This window comes from Mobula birostris, chromosome 14 (assembly GCF_030028105.1).
Source record: "Mobula birostris isolate sMobBir1 chromosome 14, sMobBir1.hap1, whole genome shotgun sequence".
Classification (NCBI taxonomy): Eukaryota; Metazoa; Chordata; class Chondrichthyes; order Myliobatiformes; family Myliobatidae; genus Mobula; species Mobula birostris.
This window is the reverse complement of record NC_092383.1, coordinates 96,132,444-96,155,788: the sequence shown is the minus strand read 5'-3', so window position 1 is coordinate 96,155,788 and position 23,345 is coordinate 96,132,444. Positions and strand designations below refer to the sequence as shown.

Genomic DNA, 23,345 nt, shown 5'->3' with positions numbered 1-23,345 from the left:
GTTTCCTCAGGTTTGGGAGTTGTCCAACAAGATAAACTTAATCAGCCAACGTGCTTCGTGATGTAGGTGAATGAGAGGTTACTTCACTGAAACATAGTTGACTCAGAGATTAGACAGGGAAGGTACATAGGGGATGATGCCCTGGGAGGACATGTGGTTTGCCTTTGCAGGAAGTGTGGGTCGTGTTCATGAATGGCTGTTTATGACAGAGATCAGGAGTTTTCTTGCAGTTGTGAATCTTTGAATTTCAGCTCACAGGGGAAGAAATTATGCTCTTGTATGGAATATTTTCAATGCTGAGAAAGTTATTTTTTAGGAAACTAAGTGGATAGAGGGATATTGGATTCCAATGGGGAAGTGGACATGCAGGTCACTGTGTTCTTATTGAATGAGGAGAAGATTGGAGAAAACTGTGTGCCCAGAATTACTTCTGCTTTTCAGATTCCCAAAAGGGTCTGAAAATTTGTGCACAGCAAGTTCCCACAAAGGTTGTTATGGTAGCGATCCCAAATATTCTACCTTTGTGATATAGGTTAAGGAGAAACCATTGGCCTAGAAGCCACCTGTTCAACCATTATTTACTAAAGTCCCTGCGTAAGCCCAGAGATCACGTCCCTTACGGAGATGCGGCTGATGGAGTGGATCAGTGTAGTTTCACGTTAAAGGGTTAAGGTGCCTCTGTTGTGTGCCGTGTCGCGGACAGAACGGTTTCATTCAGACTCAGCAGGAACATCGCTGCCACCTGCTCTTACCCGCATTGCGTTCTCAGCCCTCAGACAGAGTCAGAGTTGACTGACTGGTGACTCACGTGGGCTGGGCCAGACAAACAGGAGGTCCACAAACAATATCAGTGAACTCTTGTGCTTTTGTTTCCACTTGATTTATTTAAACAAGTTTTTAATATTAATTATGCATTCTCAACAACCCTCATCCCAAAGAGAGATGAAGTTTTATTCTTTAGATTATTTGTCCAGGTGTGCTCTATACTTGTCCAGTCATATTCAACACACACAAAATGCTGGAGGAACTCAGCAAGCCAGGCAGCAGCGATGGAAATGAAGAACCAGTTGATATTTCAGGCCGAGTCCCTTCTACAGGGCTGGAAAGGAAGGGGGGAGATGCCAGAATAAACAGGTGGGGGAGGAGAGGAAAGATAGCTAGAAGGTGTCAGCTGAAGCCAGGTGAGTGGGAAAGGTAAAGGGCCAGAGAAGAAGGAATCATGTCCAGTCATGTTCAACATTCACAATTGTAGTCATAGAGTGTTACAGCAGAGATAAAGGTCCTTCATCCCAACCACGGTGCTCACCCATCTAGACTTAACCCTCTAAGTGCTGCTCCTCCATATACCTATGCAATTGCTTCTTAAATGATACTTTTGTACCTGCCTCAATCACTTCCTCTGGCAGCTCATTGCATACGCTCACCATCCTCTGTGTGGGTAAAAGTTGCCTTTCAAGTCTCTCTCATAACTTTCCCCTCTGACCCTAAATGTATGTCCCATTGTTGTGTGCTCCCCTACCCTGGGGAGCATACTGTTGCCATTTCTGTCTCTCATAATTTTCAACATTTCTGTAAGGTCGCCCCTTGTTCTCCTGCATCCCAGGGAATGAAGCCTGAGACCAACGATCCACTCAGACCCTCAAGTCCTTGCAACATCCTCGTACATCTTTTCTGACCTTGTCCAGTTTAACCACATCGTCACTATAAGAGAGTGGCCAAAACTGTACACGGTACTCCAATTGCGGCTTCACCAACGACTTGTACATCTGTAACGTAATGTCCCAACTCCTGTACTCAGTACCCTGGGTGCTGAAGGGCAGCGTGCCAAATGCCCTGATCCCTTTATGATGTTTTGGACTTGCATCTACAGACATAATCTTCATTGGTTGCTCTTTCTCTTTGCTGTAGTTTCAAGTTCATACGTTCATGTGAAATGACTTAAACTCAAATTATGCGCGCGTGTGTGTGTGTGTGTGTGTGTGTGTGCGCGCATGTGTGCATTCATGCAATCCTTGCCCACAGGCAATACACAGAACAGTTGTGATGATCTGAGGACACAACAATCTCTTAAGTACAATCGGAAAGCAAAAGCAACTCAGGCAGCCGGTCAGATTGATGCGCTGTTGGTCTTTGTGGGCAGTGGGGTCCCTGCTCTGAGAGGTGGAGTTTACCTGAAGCAGACCCAGTTAATATCTGTGTTCCCAGTGCGAGGTTTCACTCCGTGGTAGTACACTGCAGGACATTGCAACCTTGCACTTGACAGAGGTACATTCCCAAATCCATCTTGCTCCCAGCTTCTCAGAGGAAGACATGTTTGCAATGAATTTATTTAGTGAATGATTGTGATGCAAGACCCGTTTCCTTTCTCGCAGCCGGTCCCTATCGATGATGACTTTTGTGGATTGGATATAAACCAGCCTCTAGGGGGCACTGTGCTGGTGGAAGGCGTCACGGTCTTCACGGAAGATCGAGACCGGATGACCTCGGTGGCCTCCTACGTCTACAGCGATCACTCTGTGGCTTTTGTAGGAACTAAAAGCGGGAAACTGAAAAAGGTAAGCAAGACTCTTGTTGTCAAAGGGTGTGGGCATGCACAGGCAAATGGACAAAATCTTGCAAATTTCAGCCAAATGATTTTGGTTCAAAATTTGAGGTGGTCAGGATATTGAACATTTGTCTGTTGGAGATCAAAGTGTACTTTATAATGGCGGTTGTTCGTTGTGTTCGAGGATGACTGGAAACCTGCACTGGGAGAGTCTGTAAAGTGGAAAAGACGTCGCACTGGGGCAGTTCCACTCTCTTGACCTCAGAAGTCTGGGTCCACTGGTACGAATGAGTGTCACAAACTGGGGTCTTCCTCGGATGAAGTGGATGACCATGATGTGTTCTGTGCCTTGTCATCCCCTTCGTTCTGCACAAAGCGTTGCAAAACCGCCTTCCTGGCCATTGGATCTCACTGTAGATCTCATCACCCCAATCCGCCAGAGCTGACTTCACATTCTAGGACAGGCATGTCCCTACCTCTCCCGGGTATGAAGCCACCTGCCACTCTCAGCTGGTTTAGCCCGCCTGTCGAAACGGTGCTCCGGGCTGTGACCGCTGTCACGTGCAAACAGCTACTTGGAGCCACAGGTGAGAGCTGAGTGCGCAGTGAGGCCCACAGGAGAGTGAGCTGCCCCAGAATGGACATGACATGAGGTGCTACCCCTCCGGCACCCATATACACCGCACCCTGGTTGAATGAGCAGGCTTAGCAGTTGGATAGAGCAATGAAGTAAAAAAACAAAGAATGGTTTCACGAAATTAGTACAGGTGACACACTCACTGGTGCACCACTCTTCACGCGCTGCCTGGTCTCCTGAGCACTGGCAATGTCTTCTGGCTTTGCTTCAGTAGAGAAGAACCTACACTGACTGAATCTCTGGTACTTCAAGTTCAACTTGGAGCTGGAATGGCTGCTGCGTCCATGCGTGTTGCGTTCTTGTGACATCATTATAATGTGTTTTGTGTACCCTGAAGGTCTGGTGAATTCTGTTCATCCAGATGGACTGGGAAAGGATTCAGACCGATCCAGCAGAGTTCTTCTATGATTCGTATTGTCTGGAATTTTCATGCAACTATTTATTGTGAAATGTTGGGTCACAGGGGCTACAAGTTGCCACAGTTGCACAAGTAGTCCCCAAAGAAAGGTGCATTGAAACAGAACCTGTATTAATAAGAATGAGTCAGAACGCACTCTGGTATGGTCATTGGTGCATATTGTTCAGGGACCCTGAGCAGGGAGCTCACATCAGCTTCACTTATGTGTTGGAATGCTGCACATTGTATGTTTGAATGATGAGGAAGAATCTCTTTCACCAGAGTGGTGATTCAGTGGAGTTCATTGCCACAGGCGACTGTGGAGGCCAAGTCATTGGACATACTTAAGGCAGAGGTTGATAGGTTCTTGTTTAGTCAGGGCATGAAGGGATACGGGGAGGAGGCAGGAGATTAGGGCTGAGAGGGAAAATGGATCAGCCATAATGAAAGGGTGGAGCAGACTCCATGGACCAAATGGCGTAATTCTGCTCCCATATCTTATGGTCTTCTGGTCTTGTTTTCTTTGAATGATATTGATCACTGTGAAGACACACACAAGAGGTAAACTTGAAGCATCTAGGCATTTCCAACCTAGAAGTATAAATGCGAGGCTTAAGGAAAATTCCAAGCATAAAAACTGCGTTCTTGCAATAAAATCGATTCTTGGTCTCACCGCACTGAAGCAGACCTTTCGACCCATTGAGTCTGCACCCAGTTAAATGTATCCCATTCTATGCTCCCCATCGTCTCACCAACTCCCCGGGTTCAAGCCCCCACCTACACACTACAGGCAGGATGTGGGAGCATTCAAGGAGGTTCACCAGAAAGGAGGGCTGCTGACATAACATGAAAAATTATAGGTTGGGTTTACTATCTCTGGAGTTTAGGACACTTGAAGGTTGACCTTAGAGGTTCATAAAATCATGATGAGTATACACAAGTTAGTCAGTCCGGGTCTCTTGACCAGGGCTGTGTAAAACCAGATGGTTGGGTTTAAAGTGAGAGGGGAAAGATTTGAAGGAGATCAGAGGGTGGTGAGTATATGCAGATGTTCAAGGCAAAGAAATTTACGATATTTGAAAGAGATGAGCAGGTGCATGGAAAGGAAAGGTTTAGGTGTGTATGGGCTAAAAAGCAGGCAGATTAATCTTGTGCAACGCACACAAAATGCTGGAGGAACTCAGCAGGTCAGGCAGCACCCATGGAAAAGACTAAGTTGTCAATATTTCAGGCCAAGAACCTTCTTCAGGACTGGAAAGGAAGGGGGAAAAAGCCAGAATAAAAAGATGGGGGAGGGGGAGGAGCACCAACTAGAAGGTGTTAGGTGAAGCCAGGTGAGTAGGAAAGGTAAAAGGCTTGAAAGGAAGAGATCTGATAGGAGAGGTTAGATGACCATAGGAGAAAGGGAAGGAGGAGGGGACCCAGGGGGAGGCGATAGGCAGATGAGAAGAAGTATAAGTCAGAGTGGGGAATGGGATGGGGGGAATTTGTTTACTGGAAGGAGAAATAGATATTCATGCCATCAGGTTGAAGCTACCCAGGTGGAATATAAGGGGTTGAACCTTGTGTAAGTGTCCAGCTTAGTCAGCAGGAATGAGTTGAGCTGAAGATCCATTTCTATTCTGTGGCTGGAGGTAATTTACAACAGACACTTAACCTGGCTCTCTGGTGTGTCTTTGGGATGTGGAAGAAAACTGGAGCACCTGGGGAAAACCAGATTGTAACCAGGAGAACGTGCAAACTCCATAAGGCACTGGGAGGTTTATAAAATCATGAAGGGTGTACATAGGGTACACAGTCGGTCTCTTTACCAGTGTAGTGCTGTGTGTAAAACTGGAAGGCTTAGGCTTAATGAGAGAGGAGAAGGATCTGAAAACACTCAGAGGTGCTGGGTATTTCCCAATGTTAGAGACAAGTAAAATAAAAACATGTGAAAAACATTTGGGCTGGCGCATCGATAGGGAAGGTTTAGATGGGTACAGGCTGAAGCAGGCAAATGTATCTTGTGCAAGTGGGCATCACAAGTTGGGCTGAAGGTCCATTTCTATTTTGACATATGGGGGGAAATGGAGCACCTGGGGGAAACCACGCAGTAACTGGGAGAATGTGCAAACTCCACACAGACAGTGCCCAAGGCCCATCCATTCTGCACGAACATATAAACAAAATGAAAGGAGCACTGGAGTGATTTAGAAGGTGCTGACATTGAGTTGGTGAACAACCTTACTTTGAGCTGCTAATTACTTCGACTTTCAACACCTCCTCCTCCTCTTTCCACTTCCTGGTTACTCACGTTCCTGTGAACACCATCTGGTTCACCCAGTAAGGATGACATCTCCAGCTTCTGTAAGATGTGCACTTCATGTGATGTTTGTTAAAACTGCACAATAATGTGAGACCAGGAGCATGTGAATATTTTAATACAGAGTGGTGTGAGCAATGGAGATAGAACATACTGGGGGGGGCAGTGGGATTTGGTTTGGAATTTCTTCACAGTTTCTGGGAGGGTGCAGAACTGTGATTGATTCAGGACAGAGAGGCAGGAGCAGTTGAAATGTCCACTGTGGTTGTGCTTGGGTCCAATGAGATTTGTTCCCTCAGCACATAGCCTTCTCCTTGTTAGTGTTTCTTCATTCGGATAATGAGAATGGATTCTGTGTGGTTAGGATTAAATGTGTCAGGTAAAGCTCACCAATATCGAGATCAACTGAAGTATGTTGAATAATACTTTGTATTGTTTAAAGTGCTGACCTCTTCCTTTGTACTAAGAACTCTGTCCTTCCAGATAATTATTTCTTATTTCATCTATCAATCATATTTGCAAATGTTAAGTGATCTAGCACTGCAAAATCTCATTGTAGTGTGATCATACTTGTTCACTTCAAGGTGTGTGGACATTATTGGCAAGGCAGGCATTTATCGCCTATCCCCGAACTGTCCTTGATGTGGTGCAACTTGAATCACTGCATCCTTCTGGGTAAAGTCGGAAGCTTCCACGGTGCTGTTGCTGAGTTGAAAGATTTCGATGGTAGCGGGCTGAAAGCGGACGAATGAATCTAGAGGACATCACAGTCACAGTTGACGATGGAGTACAGCAATGTATTTGTGTCCGGGTGGAGTGACATTTGGATGGGATTCTGTAGGAGGTGCCACCCTTGTCCTCAGTTACAAAGGTCATTTGGGAGATGCTGCTGGAGTTGCTTGGGTGAGTGATTGCAGTGCATTTTGTACGTAAGATGCACGGTCAGTGCTGGATGCCGGTGGTGGAAGGAATGGAGGTTTGAGGCAGCTTCATCCTGGATCATTGAAGCTTTATGTTCAGGCAAGCGGAGAACATGATATCGCATTTTGATGTGAGCTTTGTAGATGACAAAGGATGCAGTGTTAGAAGTGAATCATTTTGCTGCAGAGTATCTGGCCCCAACGAACTCCTGTTTATATATACTTGCATGTTGGATCTATTTTGCTTTTGGTCTTTTGACTCCAGGATAGAGTTGTATCTTGGTTGCTGTCACATCTTTAGATGCCTTTGTTACTTTCCCAATATCAGCTCATATTGAAATGTTTAGGTCTTGGAGTGCATGGACGGTGTTGTTTCCTGAGCAATTGTGAACTGGGTTGAACATTGTGCAATCATTGACATTGTCGGAGATATGTATTCTGTGTTTGGCATTTATTATATGGATGATGGTAACTAGTCACACCAGTGGGGGTGTGGTAAAAGCAAAAGGAGTAAGTTACGTATTCATGCTTATTTCGGGGCAGTGTGTAGCTTGAGACCACGGAGGCCACATCTTTGCTGACCACTGAATAATGCTTAATTGTATGTTTGGTCATTGCTAATGCAAGATCAAAGGAAGGAACTCGAGCCTTTGGAGCAATCAGTGGAGCTGTGGGCAGGTCATCCAAGTATAACAGCTCCATTTGGGATCGCAGGCTGGCGACAATTGCCTAGTTTTGATTTTGGATCAATGTTTTGCTGCCACAGTGATACAGCCCCTCTTCTGGTTTATGAAGAATGAAAGTTCATTGATGAAACAGCTGAAGGTGGTTGGGCCAGCACACTTGCCTGAGGATGTCCTGGACAGGGGTGGCTGGTGATGGAGTACAAGACTGCAGATGCCGAAATCTGGAGTAACAAGTAATCTGCATAGCGCACTCAAAATGCTGGAGGAGCTCAGCAGGTCAGGCAGCGTCTATGGAGAGGAATAAACCATCAATGTTTTTGGCTGAGACCCTTCTTCAGTACTCGTTCCTGATGAGGATGGTAGTGGTGATGAGTAAAATGGGTGAATAATCTTCATTTTGCACAAACTTGTCAACAAGATCAAAAGAGCTTCGCAGTTATTTAGAAAGTACTGACAATGAGATGAAGGTGACCAACATTGCTTTGAGGTGCTGATTGCTTCGACTTTCAACACCTCCCCCTCCTCTTTCCACCTGCTGGTTACACGCGTTCCTGTCAACACCAGTTTCTTCACCTGGCAAGGATGACATCTCCAGCTTCTGTATGATGTGCACTTCATGTGAAGTTTGTTGAAAAGGTTTGTGAGAGTGGGAACATGTGATACGGAGCAACGTGAGTAACGGAGTGGAAGTGTTCGGGGGGAGGGGTGGTGGGATTCAGTCTCTCCAGTGTTAGGACATAGTGACAGGAGCATTTGGGCTGTCCTCCGTGGCCGTGCATCGGTCCAGTGAAATGTTGTTCCCTCTGCACGCAGTTTCTCCTTATCAGTGTTTCTTCATTCGGTAATGAGAACGATTCTGCACAGTTAGAATAATGTGTGTCAAGAAACCTTACCAATATGGAGATGAGTTAAAATGCGAGTTGGAGTTGTTTAAAGTGCTAATCTTTTCCTTTGTAATGGAACTTTGTCCTTCCAGGTAATCTTTCCATCTATCAATCACGTTTACAACTTGTAAATGTCTTGCACTGCAATACTATATTGTTAATTTTATGGTGCGTGGACATTATTGGCAAGGCCGGCATTTATCACCTATCCCCTAATTGTCCTTCAGGGTGGCAGCTTGCCACCTTCAATACTGTATCTTTCTGGCCCAAAACGTCGACTGTTTATTTCTCTCCATAGACGCTGCCTGACCTGCTGAGCTCCTCCAGCATTTTGTGTGTGTTACTCTGGATTTCCTGTAGCTGCAGAAGATCATTTGTATTTATAGAAGTGCATCACAGATTGGTTTGGTAACTGCCAAAAGAAATTACAGGGAGTTGTGAACATAACTCAGCACATCTCAGGAGCCAGCCTTCCCCCCCATGGTCTCTCTTTGCTGCTCGCTGCCTCAGTTAAGCAGCCAGGATAATCATAGACCCCACCACCCCAAACGTTCTCTTTTCTTCCTTCTCCCATTGGGCAGAAGATGCAAAGACCTGAAAGCACGTACTACCAGGCTCAAGAACAGCTTCTACGCTGCTGTTAAAAGCCTATTGAGTAAGACGAGAAAATGGACTCTTGACTTCACAATCTAACTTGTTGCGATCTTGCACTTTATTTTTTACTTACACTGCACTTTCTCAATAGTTGTAACAGTTTATTCAGCATTGTTACTGTTTTACCTTGTTCTACCTCAAAGTACTGTCTGATGATTTGATCTGTATGAACAGTACACAAGACAAACTTTTCACTGTACCTGGCTCATTCGTTCGTTGATTATGTGCTGTGTTGTATGACATGGGCGATCATGGTCTTTCTGTAGAAGTAGTTTGTCATTTTGTTCTTCTGGGCAGTGTCTTTACAAGACGGGTGACCCCAGACATTATCAATACTCTTCAGAGATTGTCTGCTTGGCCTCAGTGGTCGCATAACCAGGATTGTGATATGCACCAGCTGCTCATATGACCATCCACCACCCGCTCCCATGGCTTCACATGACCCTGATCGGGGGCTAAGCAGGTGCTACACCTTTCCCAAGGGTGACCCGCAGGCTAGTGGAGGGAAGGAGCACCTTACACCTCCTTTGGTAGAGATGTACCTCCACCCCGCCACTCAACTATATCATAGTAAATATGTCAATAAAGTACCAATTCCAGTTCCAATAAGGCCTTATAAGGGTGGGGTAGAAGCTGCTCCTGAGCATGGTTGTTTGTGCTTTTATATCTTCTGCCCTGTGGGAGGGAGAGAAAGAGATAAAGTCCAGGCTGGGTATGGTCTTTGATTATGTTGGCTGCTTTACAAAGACAGCAATTATAGGCAGAACTTTGACAGACTTCTATTGATGTGTAATGGAGAGTGTATTGAATGACTGCATCATAGTTTGGTCTGAGAACACCAATGCCCTTGAAATGAAAATCCTATAAATGTAGTAGATATGACTCAGTCCATCATGGGTAATGCCCTCCCAGCCAGTGAGCACATCTACATGATACGCTGTCTCAGGAAAACAGCATGGTGAGGCTAAACTCAGGTTGGAGGAGCAACACCTCATATACCGTCTAGGTAGTCTCCAGCCCCTTGGTATGAACATAGAATTCTCCAACTTCCGGTAATTCCTTCCCCCTCCCTTCCTCTATCCCTATTTCACTCTACTCCCTCCCCCAGCTCCCTCAGGGTTCCGCCTCCTTCTTCTACCACCCATTGTTTTCAGGGCTATGATGTCAATGCTTCCCCTCCCCCACCCCTTTGTCTTTCAAATTACTGGTTTTTCAACTGAAGCTACAAGCATTCTTCAAATCCTTCCCCATCTTTCATTCTTCAGTCCTGACGAAGGGTTCTGGCCCGAAAAGTCAACTCATCGTTTCTAACTGATGCTGCCTGACCTGCTGAGTTCATCCAGTGTATTGAAAGTGTTGCTTTGATCACAGCATCTGCAGATTATTTTGTGTTTAAGAAGGTGGTACAGGAGCTTTAGGTCTCACCACCACCAGATTTAGGAAAAGTTACTATCTGTCAGCCAACAGGCTCTTGAACCGAGGGGGATAACTTCACTCAGTCCTGAAAGAGGATCTCGGCCCAAAACATCCGATGTTTACTCTTTTCCATAGATCTGTCTGGCCTGCTGAGTTCCTCCAGCATTTTGCATGTGTTACTTTGATTTTTCCAGCATCTGAAGATTTTCCCTTGTTTATAACTTCACTTAATTTTGCTCTCCCCATCACTGAGCTGTTCCCGTAACCTATGCACTCACTTTCAAGGTCTCCTCATCTCATGTCCTCGATATTTATTGCTTATTTATTTATATTATTGTTTCTTTTTGCATTTCTCAGTTAGTTGTCTTCTGCACTCGGATTGAAAGCCCTCATTTGTCAGTCATTCATTGATTCTGTACTTGTTACTTATTCTATAGATTCTCAGGGCTGTATATGATGACAAATATATACTTCGAATTTTGAGTCTACGGAGGAGAGGGTGGAAATGTTCGACAAATCTGTGTTCTCTCTGCTAGTTGATGTCTTTATCTCATTAGACACTGTACGCCTGGGACCTCTCAAAGTGGTTCATGTACAGAGAGCTTCCTGTGATTCACTGTTACTTTGGGAAATAAAGCAACCAATTTTAGCAGAACTCAGCCACAAAAAAAAAGCCACCTAAACATTAGCCAAAGAACACAGGAAAGCCTCTTCATTTTGTTGGAAAATATTTTTATAGAAAGAATGAGAGATTACTTCACTGAAACAGACACAGTTTGATGGGGCCTGACTGTGTCACTAAGGAAGAGATGCTTTTTGTCAGCTGAGGAACTGAGAGTGATTGGGTCACAGTTTCAAACCAACAGGATGATGTGTCCAACTGAGGTCAAGGTGGTTTTATTCTGTCGGAGAGAATTCGTTGGAATCCTCTATCCCGGAGATTAGTAGAGGTTCTCAAACAAAAGGGGATAACTACACTCAGTTAAGGACTCTTTTATCTTGTTATTTCACGCTCTTGTTACTTATTGCTATTTATTTATATTTGTATTTGTACAGTTTGTTGTCTGTTGATCCTGTTTACAGTTACTGTTCTATAGATTTGCCGAGTATGCCTGCAGAAAAAGAATCCCAGGGTTGTATGTGGTGACATGTATGTACTCTGATAATAAAACTTATTTTGAACTTTGAACATCGTAAGAGGGAGAACTTCAGATTTTTGGATTATTAGGCTCTCTTCCAGGGAAGTTGGGGCACTTTGCAGTTGAACTACAGGGGGACTAATATCCTAGCAGGAAGGTTTGTTAGTGCTGCACAGTGGTGGGGTTTAAACTAGAGGAACTAAGCTAGAACTAGAGGGGGATGGGAATCAGAACACCAGGACAGCGTGTGGAATGGTTGATGAGAATATTGTTGTTAAGCCTGCATGCAAAATCGGTGGGATTAATGTACTGTGCTGCATATATTCCATTGAAGTAATGTTGTGGAAAGGCTGATGAACTCAGGTCATCGATCAGCACGTGGAGTTATGACACTGTAGCCATTAGTGAGACTTGGTTGCAGGAGGGGAAGGCTGGAAGCTCAGTGTTCCAGAATTCCTTTGTTTTAGACATGATAGAGTGGTTGGGATTAAAGGAAGAGGGGTGGCATTATCAGTAAGGGAAAATGTCACACTAATACTCAGTTAGGATAGACAAGAGAACTCGCCTATTGGGGCTTTATGTGCAGAACTGACGAATAAGAAAGGTATGACCACATTAATGGGATTATATTATAGACCACTCAACATTCCGCAGGATTTAGAGGAGCAAATTTGTAGGAGGGGTTGCTGACTGCTACAAAAAACATAAGGTTGTGATAGTAGGCGATTTTAACTTTCCACACATTGACTGGGACTCCCATACTGTCAGAGGGATGGATGGGAAAGAGTTTGTCAAATGTGTTCAGAAAAAATTTCCTTAATTAATACATGGGTAGGTCATGTCTAATCAGTCTTTAAGAGTTTTTTGAGGAAGTTGCCAGGAAAGTTGATGGAGACAAGGTAGTGCAGTTGTCTATGTGACCTTAGCAAGGCCTTTGACAAGGCCCCACATGGGAGGGGTGAAAAAGGTTCAATGCTTGGCATTGAAAAAGAGGTAACAAATTGAATTAGATATTGCAGAAGAAGCCCAACAGTAGTTGTAGATGGTTGCCTATCTGACTAGTGGATTGCCGCAGGTATCGGTGCTGGGTCCATTGTTGTTTGTCATTGTAATGTAACGTAAATGTAACAAGACATAACATAAAGATTGTTACTCCTCATGCATGTGAAGGGTGTAAGAAATAAAGTCAATTCAATTCTATATGAATGACCTGGATGATAATGTGGTAAACTGGATCAACAAAATTGCGGATGACACCAAGACTGGGAGTGTGGTGGACAGCGAAGAATACTATCAAAGCTTGCAGTGGAATTGGGACCAGCTGGAAAAATGGACTGAAAAATAGCAGCTGGAATTTAATGCAGGCAAGACTGAGGGGTTGCACTTTGGGAGGACAAACCAGGATAATCTTGCATGCTGGTAGGTAGAGCACTGGAGAGTGCAGTAAAACAGAGGGATCTAGGAATATAGATCCATGATTTTGAAAGTGGCGTCAAAGATGGATAAGGTTGTAAAGGAAACTTCTGGCACTTCGCCCTTCAGAAATCAATGTACTGAGTACAGGGGATGGGATGTTACACTGAAGTTGTATAAAATGTTGCTGAAGCTTAATTTGAAGTATTGTGTGCAGTTTTGGTCACTTACTTACAGGAAAGATGTAAAGAAGATTGAAAGAGTACAGGGGAAATTTACAAGGATGTTGCTGGGACTTGAGGACCTAAGTTGTAGGGAAAGTTTTAACAGGTTGATGGGCCAAAGGGTCTGTTTCTGTGCTGTGGAGCTTTTTGACTCTATGGCTCCAGATGAATGGACATGGAACTGGCAGACAGAGTATAACGTTGGTAAATACAAGGTCCTCCACTTTGTAAGAAAAGTAAAAGATTGGATTATTTAAATAGTGAAAGACTGCAGCATGCTGTTGGAGAGGGACTTGGGAGTGCTTGTGCATGAGCTGCAAAATATTGGTTTGCATGTGCAATAGGTAATTAAGACATCATATAGAATGTTGGTGTTCATCGTTAGAGGGATTGAATTTAAGAGCAGCAAAGTTAATCCGCAACACTGCAGGGTAATGGTGAGGCCGCACCTGGAGCAGTTCAGTTCTGCTCTCCTTTCTTGAGGAAAGATTTCCAGGCTTTGGAGGCGGTGCAGATGAAGTTCACCATGTTGATGCTGGAGATGAGGGGTCAGCCTGAGGAGTGACTGAGTCATCTGGGACTGTACTCACTGGAGTTCAGAAGCCTGGTGGAAAGGGATCAGCAAAACATATAAAATCAAAGTTCAAAGTAAATGTTATTTTCAGAGTACATATATGTCACCATATACAACCCTGAGATTCATTTTCCTGCGGGCATACTCAGCATATCTATAGAATAGTAACTATAGCAGGAATGATGAAGATCAACCACAATGAAGAAGACAACAAACTGTGGAAATACAAATATAAATAAATAATGAGAACATGAGATGGAATATAAAGAGTCTTTAAAGTGAGATCATTGGATGCAGGAACATCTCAACGGATGGGCAAGTGAGTGTAGTTACCCCCTTCTGTTCAAGAGCCTGATGGTTGAGGGGTAGTAACTGTTCCTGAAACTGGTGGTGTGAGTTCTGAGGCTCTTGTACCATCTACCTGTTGGCAGCAGTGAGAAGAGAGCATGGCCTTGGTTGTGGGGATTTCTGATGGTGGGGTTGCTGCTTTCCTAAGACAGCATTTCATGTAGATGTGCTGAATAGTTGGGAGCATTTTGCCTGTGATGTACTGGGCCAAATCCTCTACCTTTTATAGGATTTTTCGTTCAATGGCATTGGTGTTCCCATAGCAGGCCGTAATGCAGCCAGTCATACACTCTCCATTACACATCTATAGAAATTTATCAAAGTTATTGAAGTAATGCAAATTTCTGCAGACTCCTAAGAAAGAAATTATGAAAGGGATAGATAAGACGGAGACAGAGAGGTTGGTAGGCTAGAATAGAACTGGGGGCATTGCCTCAAGATTTGAGGGAATAGATTTAGGACAGAGATGAGGTGGATTTGCTTTTTCTAGAGAGATATGAATCTGTGGAATTTCCCGTCCAGGGAAGCAGTGGAGGCTACCTCGTTTAATATATTTAAGTCACATTTAGATAGATTTTTGCGTAGCGGAAATTAAGGATCGTGGGGAAAAAGCAGGTAGGTGGAGCTGAATCCATGGCCAGATCAGCCATGATCTTGCTGAATGATAGAACAGGCTCAATGGGCCAGATAGTCGCCTGCTGCTCCTACTTCTTACGTTCTTATCTTTCAGCCTTTCCATTCCAACCATCACTTGAAGCAAATTGATAGTGAGGCAAATCCATCACAAGGATATTTAGAAATTTTCACTATTTAACAAAAATCAGTTCCATGAATACATGTAAATAGGCGTTTCAATTTTTTTGTAAATTCAGCCGCAGTCTGAGTTTCTGACACCTCTCCTCAGTTGACTGCCACCTTGTGTGTCTTGCTGGTCAAGCTGTGCAGAGGCCAGTGTGACTAATTGAATTGTGGGCTTGAAACATTCTTATCATCTGACTGTCACAGATTGTTCGAACAGTTCAGCACTGAAATGCCCAACGTTGGACAGCAGACAATTTGTGCACAGCTCTTTTGTGTCTATGTTTCAAACTAAATTGGACAGTTATCTACCCCAGTGAAAGTTGTCAGCTATCATTTTCACGTCAAAAAACCTCATTTTTCTCTTTCTTCTTTCTTAGTTAATGGAAGCACAGATTGTTGCTTTCCATAAAACCCTCTTAAGGTCCTTATCTCGTCTTTCTGTGGTTCCACCATTTCATGGTCTGTTCCTTTTACAGAATGTCAAAACAATTTTCAAACAAAAATCTGTAAGATATGAATGCCAGCTTGAGAATAAATCTATGAAGATGTAACTTTATTGAATGACTGTTCAGTAGTAAATGAGCTAACCAGGTTTTAAGAGTTCAATATGTCAGTATGCGAGTTATAATCCGCCCTGTAACTTCAAAGGTTCAAAGGTTTTTTTTTAGATTATGAGGACACGCAGTTCGATTTTGTTGTCATTTAGTAATACATGCATTAAGAAATGATACAATGTTCCTCTAGTGTGATATCACAGAAACACAAGACAGACCAAGACTGAAAAACTGACAAAAACCTCATAATTATAACACATAGTTCTAACAGTGCAAAACAATACCGTAATTTGATAAAGAACAGACCATGGGCGCGGTAAAAAAAAGTCTTAAAGTCTCTCGAAAGTCCCAACATCTCACGCAGGTGGGAGAAGGAAGAAAACTCTCCCTACCATAAGCTTCCAGCACCGCAAACTTGCCGATGCAGCATCCTGGAAGCACCCGACCACAGTCCGACTCTCAGTCCGTCCGAAAACTTCGAGCCTCCGACCAGCCCTCCGACACCGAGCGCCGAGCACCATCTCTGCCGAGCGCTTCGACCCCAGCCCCGGCCGCCAGCAACAACAGGCAAAGACAAGGATTTGGGGCCTTCTCCTCTGGAGATTCTCAACCGTACAGTAGCAGCGCCAGCAAACCGGGCATTTTAGAAGTTTCTCCAGATGTTCCTCCATGCTCCTCACGTCCATCTCCATCAAATCAGGATTGTGCACGCCCCCATTTAACAAATACAATATCATTTCACCGGAGAGGCCGCACGCACTGCATCGCGCCGCGACCTTCTTCATTTATTATCAAAGTATACAGCTCTGATATTCTTCAATTCTCCAGCTCGCCATGAAACCAAAAAAGAAAGGTAGCACGATCGTCAACCCCAAAATCCCACCTCCCCGCAAAAAAAAACAAACAAAATGGATCAGACACATTGACCCCAAACCCAACCTCCTGCACAAAAAAAAAACCCAAACAAAGCGGATCAGGCACATCGAGCCCCCCAAATCCTTCCTCCTGCATGAAAAGAAACAAACAAAACTGATCAGACACATCAACCCTCAAACCCCATCTCCTGCACAAAAAACCCAAGCAAAATGGGTCAGGCACATCCAAATCCCTCCTTCTGCATAAAAAAAAATCAAATAAAATGAATCAGACGCATTGATCCCCAAATCCCTCTTCCCACTCACAAAAAAACTTGAAGATTGTGCAAAAATAACTCAGAATATAAAAACTACAAGACTGAAAGGAAAGTGTCTATAGTCCAAAGTCCAAATGCAAAACATAGAAGAGCCTGGACAATACTTTATTCTGTCCATGTTACATCATCTATGCCCGATTGGTTCTGCCTTCCCTCTAGTCATCCTCTTCACACAAGTGCCTTGGGGTTTCCCTTAATCCTACTCGCCAAGGCTTTCTCATGCACCCTTCTAGCTTTCTTAAGTCTATTCTTATGATTCTTTGTGGCTACCTTGTAATTCTCTACAGCCCTGTCTGATCCTTGCTTTCTAAACTGTAAGTAAGCTTCTTTCTTCCTCTAGATATTGTTCCATATCCCTTCTCAGACATAGTTCCCTCACCCTACCATCCTTTCCCTGCCTCATTGAGACAAACCTATCCAGAACTCCATGCAGGCAAATGGGACTAATTTGGGTAGACTAGTAGACTGAAGGCCTGTTGCCATGTTGTATGACTCTAAGGTCACCCCTCAGCTACCTCAGTTCAAGTGAGAACAAACTCATCCTGTCCAATCTCCCCTTATGACTTCCGCCTCCATTCAGGGCAACCTTCTGCATTCTCCCTATTGTGACCACATCCTTGTGGTGACCGGAACTGTATAAAATACTCCAAGGTCTAACCTTCTATGGTCTTGTCTTTCACACCCCTGATATTCTTTGAGATTGGCCCTTGACACTGGTTCCTGTGTGACACACGTCATCTGTGATATATATCCTAATGTTCCACTTTCATCAGCAATTCCAGATCAGACTGTTTCACGGAGCTCCCTAAATATGGAACAGCGGTGAAAGGAAAGCATATGGCTTCATTTCAAATGTGAGGTTGCTCCACTGTGGAGTGAAATATCACCGAGTCTAAGATCATAACGAACTGTTGGTACAGTCGTGTATGGTTAGCATAAAGCTTTACACCACCAGCTGTAAGAACGGGGTTCGATTCCCACTTCTGCCTGTGAAGAAGTTGTACATTCTCCCTGTGACCATGTGTGTTTCCTCCAGGAGCTCCAGGTCACCCTTCCCCCCAAGTCCCACATTCCATAGACTTTAACCAATTTCCCCTGGGATCAATAAAGTATGACTATGACTATGACTTACAGTACAGTGCAAAAGCCTTAGGCACATTATATAGCTAGAGTGCCTGAGACATTTACACAGTACTGTATCTACTAAATGTTTACTAATATGAACAAAAACTTTAAGACTCTCAGATATTGCTGCTTCAAGGGCAATAAAGAGTTTGGAGATGAATATCTTTCCACCATGTGCTTCAAATGAAATCAAAATTCACCCAAGCAGGAAAAAGTATAAAAAACAGCTTACCCAGATATATATACTGTACATGGCTAAGCCTTTTGCAGAGTACTGTACGGATTAGGGTCAGTAAGTTGTGGGCATGCGATGTTGCTACTGGAAGCATGGTGATACTTGCAGGCTTCCCCCAGCACATCTTAGACTGCATTGGTTGCTGACTGAAAACAATGCATTTTCACTGTACTGTATGGTTTCATGTACATCTTTGACTTTCTACCATCAGGCAGGAGACTCCAACACAATTTAATGTGGATAAATGTGAGGTTATCCATTTTGGTGGCAAGAACATGAAAACAGATTATCTGAATGGTGGCCGATTAGGAAAAGGGGAGATGCAACGAGACCCGGGTGTCATTGTACACCAGTCATTGAAAGTGGGCATGCTGGTACAGCAGGCTGTGAAAAAGGCGAATGGTATGCTGGCATTCATAGCAAGAGGATTCGTGTACAGGAGCAGGGAGGTACTACTGCAGTCGTACAAGGCCTTGGTGAGACCACACCTGGAGTATTGTGTGCAGTTTTGGTCCCCTAATCTGAGGAAAGACATTCTTGCCATAGAGAGAGTACAAAGAAGGTTCACCAGATTGATTCCTGGGATGGCAGGACTTTCATATGATGAAAGACTGGATCGACTAGGCTTATACTCGCTGGAATTTAGAAGATTGAGGGGGGATCTGATTGAAACGTATAAAATTCTAAAGAGATTGGATAGGCTAGATGTAGGAAGATTGTTCCCGATGTTGGGGAAGTCCAGAACGAGGGGTCACAGCTTGAGGATAAAGGGGAAGCCTTCTAGGACCGAGATGAGGAAAAACTTCTTCACACAGAGAGTGGTGAATCTGTGGAATTCTCTGCCACAGGAAACAGTTGAGGCCAGTTCATTGGCTAGATCTAAGAGGGAGTTAGATATGGCCCTTGTGGCTAAAGGGATCGGGGGTATGGAGAGAAGGCAGGTACAGGGTTCCGAGTTGGATGATCAGCCATGATCATACTGAATGGCGGTGCAGGCTTGAAGGGCTGAATGGCCTACTCCTGCACCTATTTTCTATGTTTTCATGTTTCTATAAAAACAGGAACAGTCAGGATGGGAAACATTTCTTCCCCCAGGTCACTGGGCTTCTGAACTCCCTGCCGATTTGCATTCGAAGCGTTGCCGGTTAATCTGTTCTGTACCTCATAATATTTAATTTATGCCGTTCACTTAGCTTATTTATGTGTAATTTTGTCTGTAGATTTTATCCTTACTTTCCTAAGTTATTGTGTAATATGTGTGTTATGTGTACTACAGTGCTTTACACCCTGGTTCAGGGAAACATTCTCTCATTTGATGGTATGCATATATATATATATAGTTGAATGACAATAAACCTGCCTTGACTTGATTTGACATGTGTCAAACAAAGTTAAACTTGCCAAGCTGCTGACACCACTGCAGGTTTTGGTCAGAGATCTTTTATCACGTTTCCGTTTTAGACTGACCAAGGGTAACTTAGTTTGTGGGTTAAAAAGCTGCACTGAGGGTGGGGGAGGAGGTCTTGTTTGTTGGGTGAAAGAGTAAACAAGGCTTCTAATGTTGATAGTGGGCATTCATCCAGCCCTGGTGATTGTGTCTTCCTTCATTGGACAGGGACTAGAATGGAATGGTGTCTTTGTCCATTTTGATTTTTTAAGAACAGATCAAACTATACCAGATCTTGAAGTCCGTTTAAATCTTAGCAAGCTGACTCTAAAAGAATAACTCCTTCCCCCCTCCACAAAAACACACTTTACTCTGGGAGGAGTTTTCAGTGCAGGTTAAAGCAATGAATGTGTGTTTACATTTTCTTAGTGACCCTTCAGAAGTGTTCCCTAAGGAAAACTGCATGTATGTCCTTTAACAATCCATGACTTCCTCTCTCTGTTCACACGCTGTTCAAAGCCCTAATCCATGAACGGGCCGGTCTCCTGAGGGACTGCACACTGGCCAGACATTTGGGTCACATTCCTTTGCACCACTGTCATATGTTTATTAGTCAGGGTATGGTTGCACGCTAGCCTGACCACAGAGCAGAAGGTATTTCTTCAGTGACCCAGCATCTGGGTGTGGACACAGATGCCATGTGGTCATCTGGAAAAAAGATGGGCACCAGCGAACAACACCACCGTAGGCGACGTACTCCAGCTGGTCAACCAAACCGTTTGTTTCACTCCTTTTTCTTTTAAGTGTGTTTGGAGCCTGTTTAATGGTGTGTTTTCGGGCTGATTGAGCAGTCCGGCACTTTGTCGCCTCCAGGAAGGTTCTGGGAGATGAGTGGCCTTGAGATCAAGAAGCTCAGAGGTGGAGCACGAGCCTGTGATCAACTCCATTTCTTGCCAATCTCACCCATTAAATCATTGAGGAAGAGTACAGAAGGTGAGTGGGCGTTTAGCGCCGTCTACCAGTCTCGCTCGCTGTTGCTGGAAGAAGGCGTCTGTCTGCATGTGAGGGTCTCTCTCTCTCTCCCTCTCACTTGCTGCTCCCAAGGGAAGACCCCTGCATTCAAATGGTTTCTCTCTTCCTCGATGCGGCCGGAGAATGGTGCCAAATTTCTGGGTCTGCAGTTTGTGAATTGGACTAATGGAAGCTGAGCTGAACTGAATATGCTCTCTTTCGATTTTGTGTTTTATTTCCTGTGTTTTTGCTTGTTCTTTCTTGTTGCCATTTACATGATTTGTTTTTTTTTTACTCAGTGGTGGGGGGGGGGGCTGATATTTTTCTTTGAACGGGATCCATGGTGTTTCTTTGTTTCATGGGTGTCTGTGGGGAAGATAAATCGCAGGGTTGTATACTGCATACATACTTTGATAATAAATGTAGTTTGAACCAACAAAAGGGTCTGATTAAAAGGGCGGCTTGGGCCCAACATCGCTCATATTTCACCAGCTGAACGGGATGGAGCAAAGACTTTTTACTGGTCAAGTAGAAGTTTGAGGTTCCTTCCGTTGCCCACTGCAGTGAGCAATATACTTGTAGTGCTTACAAAATTAGGGTGACAGGGCCCTTTGGGAAGAGTGAAAAACACACACTTTGCTGAAGGAGAAGTTCTAGTTCTGGGCTGAATATCCTCCAGTGTTTGCATTTTGCTGATTCCATATGCAGCAATATGTGGTCAGTACCCGGGCAGTCCACAGCCTTTCGCTGTCGATTTACACACTGATTATAAGCCACATTGGTTAAGTATTTCAGGATTTCCTGTGAAATTCTTTAGGCATCTGAGTGATGAATACAGTGGCACCAAACTTCTGTTGGAGAGGTTTCGCTCTCACTCTTCCTTTTCAGAATCAGAATCAGGTTTATTATCACTGGCACACAGTACCTCATGAAACTTGTTGTTTTGCAGCAGCAGTACAGTGCAATGCATAAATTACAATAAGAAATATATTTGTAAATAAATAAATAGTGCCGAAAGAGTGCAAAAAAAGTAGTGAGGTAATGTTCATGGGTTCAGTGTCCATTCAGAAACCTGATGGCAAACGAGAAGAAACTGTTCCTGAAGTGTTGAGTGTGTGTCTTCAGGCTCCTGTACCTCCTCCATGATGGTAGTAATGAGAAGAGATTATGTCCTGGGTGATGCAGTCCATCATGATGGATGCTGCCGCTTAGAGGCATCGCCTTTTGAAGATGTCCACGATGCCGGGGAGGCTATTGGCCATCATGGAACTGGTTGAGTCTACAGCCCTCCACAGCCTTTTTCAACCCCTCCATACTAAACGGTATTCCCCCCTTGAAAGCTTTGATTATTCGGATCTTCCCCCCACCTCGAACAGGTCAACACAATTTTTATTTAGTACGTTTCAATACCACAGTAAGTTTTTAGACCTTGGGTTTAAACTGAAGCAGAGCATGTGCTAATTCTGGAACATCTGAAGACTCTGTTCAGCAAAGGCCAAGAATGGGGCCATAAGTATCCTGTAAAAACAAGCATGATTCAGTTAGCAACTGAGCACTAGGCATTCCAGACTTGGCAATCATCCTGCCAATTACTTGGCTCCATTCCCAGAGTTACTGCAAAGATTTAATATTCATTTATTTAGTTTTGGTTTTTAAGTGTCTCTTGTTTTTTAGGCTTGATTGAAGGAGAGAGTTTAGGGATAATTCATTGACCCAGGCTGACTGTGATATTGAGGAATACCACAGAGAGAATACAGTTTCTGTCATCCACTGATGTCCTGTATCTATTCAGATCACGGTTTTTTTGCCCTTTGTCATCAAATTTCTTCAGGTTTCTGACCTTCCCTGGAGCAAATCCAAACGCTTTTGGCAATTGACCCTCCCATTCAACTGACGAAACTATCTGTCTTCATGTAAACGACACTCACTAGCACATAAAATGCTGGAGGAACTCAGCAGGTCAGGCAGCGTCCTTGGGGGGGGTTGAGTAAAAAAGTACAGTCTACGTTTCAAGCCGAAACATTTTCCTCCAGCATTTTGCATGTGTTGCTCGGATTTCCAGCATCTGCAGATTTTCTCTTGTTTGTCACTCATCTCCCTCTGGAAGCAGCTTGATCGTCTCAGGTGATTTTCTGGTCGGGCTCAAGGCGTCTTTGTGGCCGCAGTCTGAGGAGAGTAGCTTTCTTCCGTGGTGCTCTTTTGTTTCTTTATGAAGCCTTTCTCAAACTGGAGTTGGGATATTACTGCGCGTGCAGGCTTCAAAGAAGCTAATAGTTAATTGTTTTCGTCTGAGATGATTGAGCTTATGCACGGGGTTGCTGTGGAGCTGAACCAGCTTTTAATGGCAGTGGATCACTGCCACTTTATAAATACTAATTCACTAATCGTCACCAGTCGGGATCGTCCACAATGTGCTGTGATAGGCTTTCATCTTGTTATTTACATCATGTTCCCCAGAAACCTGCTGAGCTTCTAGTAGCAACACAATAAGAGTGAGCGGATTGCATTTGTTCCTGAATTAAGTATCTCTGGTGGTGCAGATGAGCTTGGCCTGATTCTCATCTTTGACTTAACCACGTCTGTTCAGCATAATCGTGACCTGCAGAATAATGAACTGTTGGCGACTGATTGTGATTTAGTGATTGTGCGCTTGTCCAGTTTACCATCTGCAACCTGAGGTCCATGTGCTGCCTGTGTTAGGGTAGATCAGATGAAGGTCAGGCCACAGTGAGAGTCCTGTGTGTCATTCCAGTCACTCACTATGAGACGAATGTGCTTGTGCTGGAGAGAGCAGCACAGTGGAGGTTCACAACAACTTTCCATGGACCAGTGGACATTAGTTATCAGAAAAGATTAGATAGGATGGGCTTCCTTTCTCTGGACTGAAGGACGCTGAGGGAT

General features: G+C 44.1%; 1 protein-coding gene across 13 annotated transcripts in view; it reads left to right on the top strand.

Annotated features, from left to right (window-relative positions):
• Positions 1–23,345, top strand: part of plxna2 (plexin A2) — a 565,853-nt gene that overhangs the window by 80,202 nt on the left and 462,306 nt on the right. For 12 of the 13 annotated variants that reach the window (XR_011889164.1, XM_072279001.1, XM_072279002.1 and 9 more), the window contains exon 3: positions 2,373–2,555. Coding sequence is in view for 12 of the 13 variants with exons in the window: in XM_072279001.1 (XP_072135102.1) it covers positions 2,373–2,555 (183 nt within the window). In the remaining variant the exon portion in view is untranslated. Of the gene's footprint in view, positions 1–2,372; positions 2,556–20,284; positions 20,427–23,345 lie in introns of all 13 variants that reach the window. The other variant, XM_072279010.1, reaches the window with a different exon arrangement.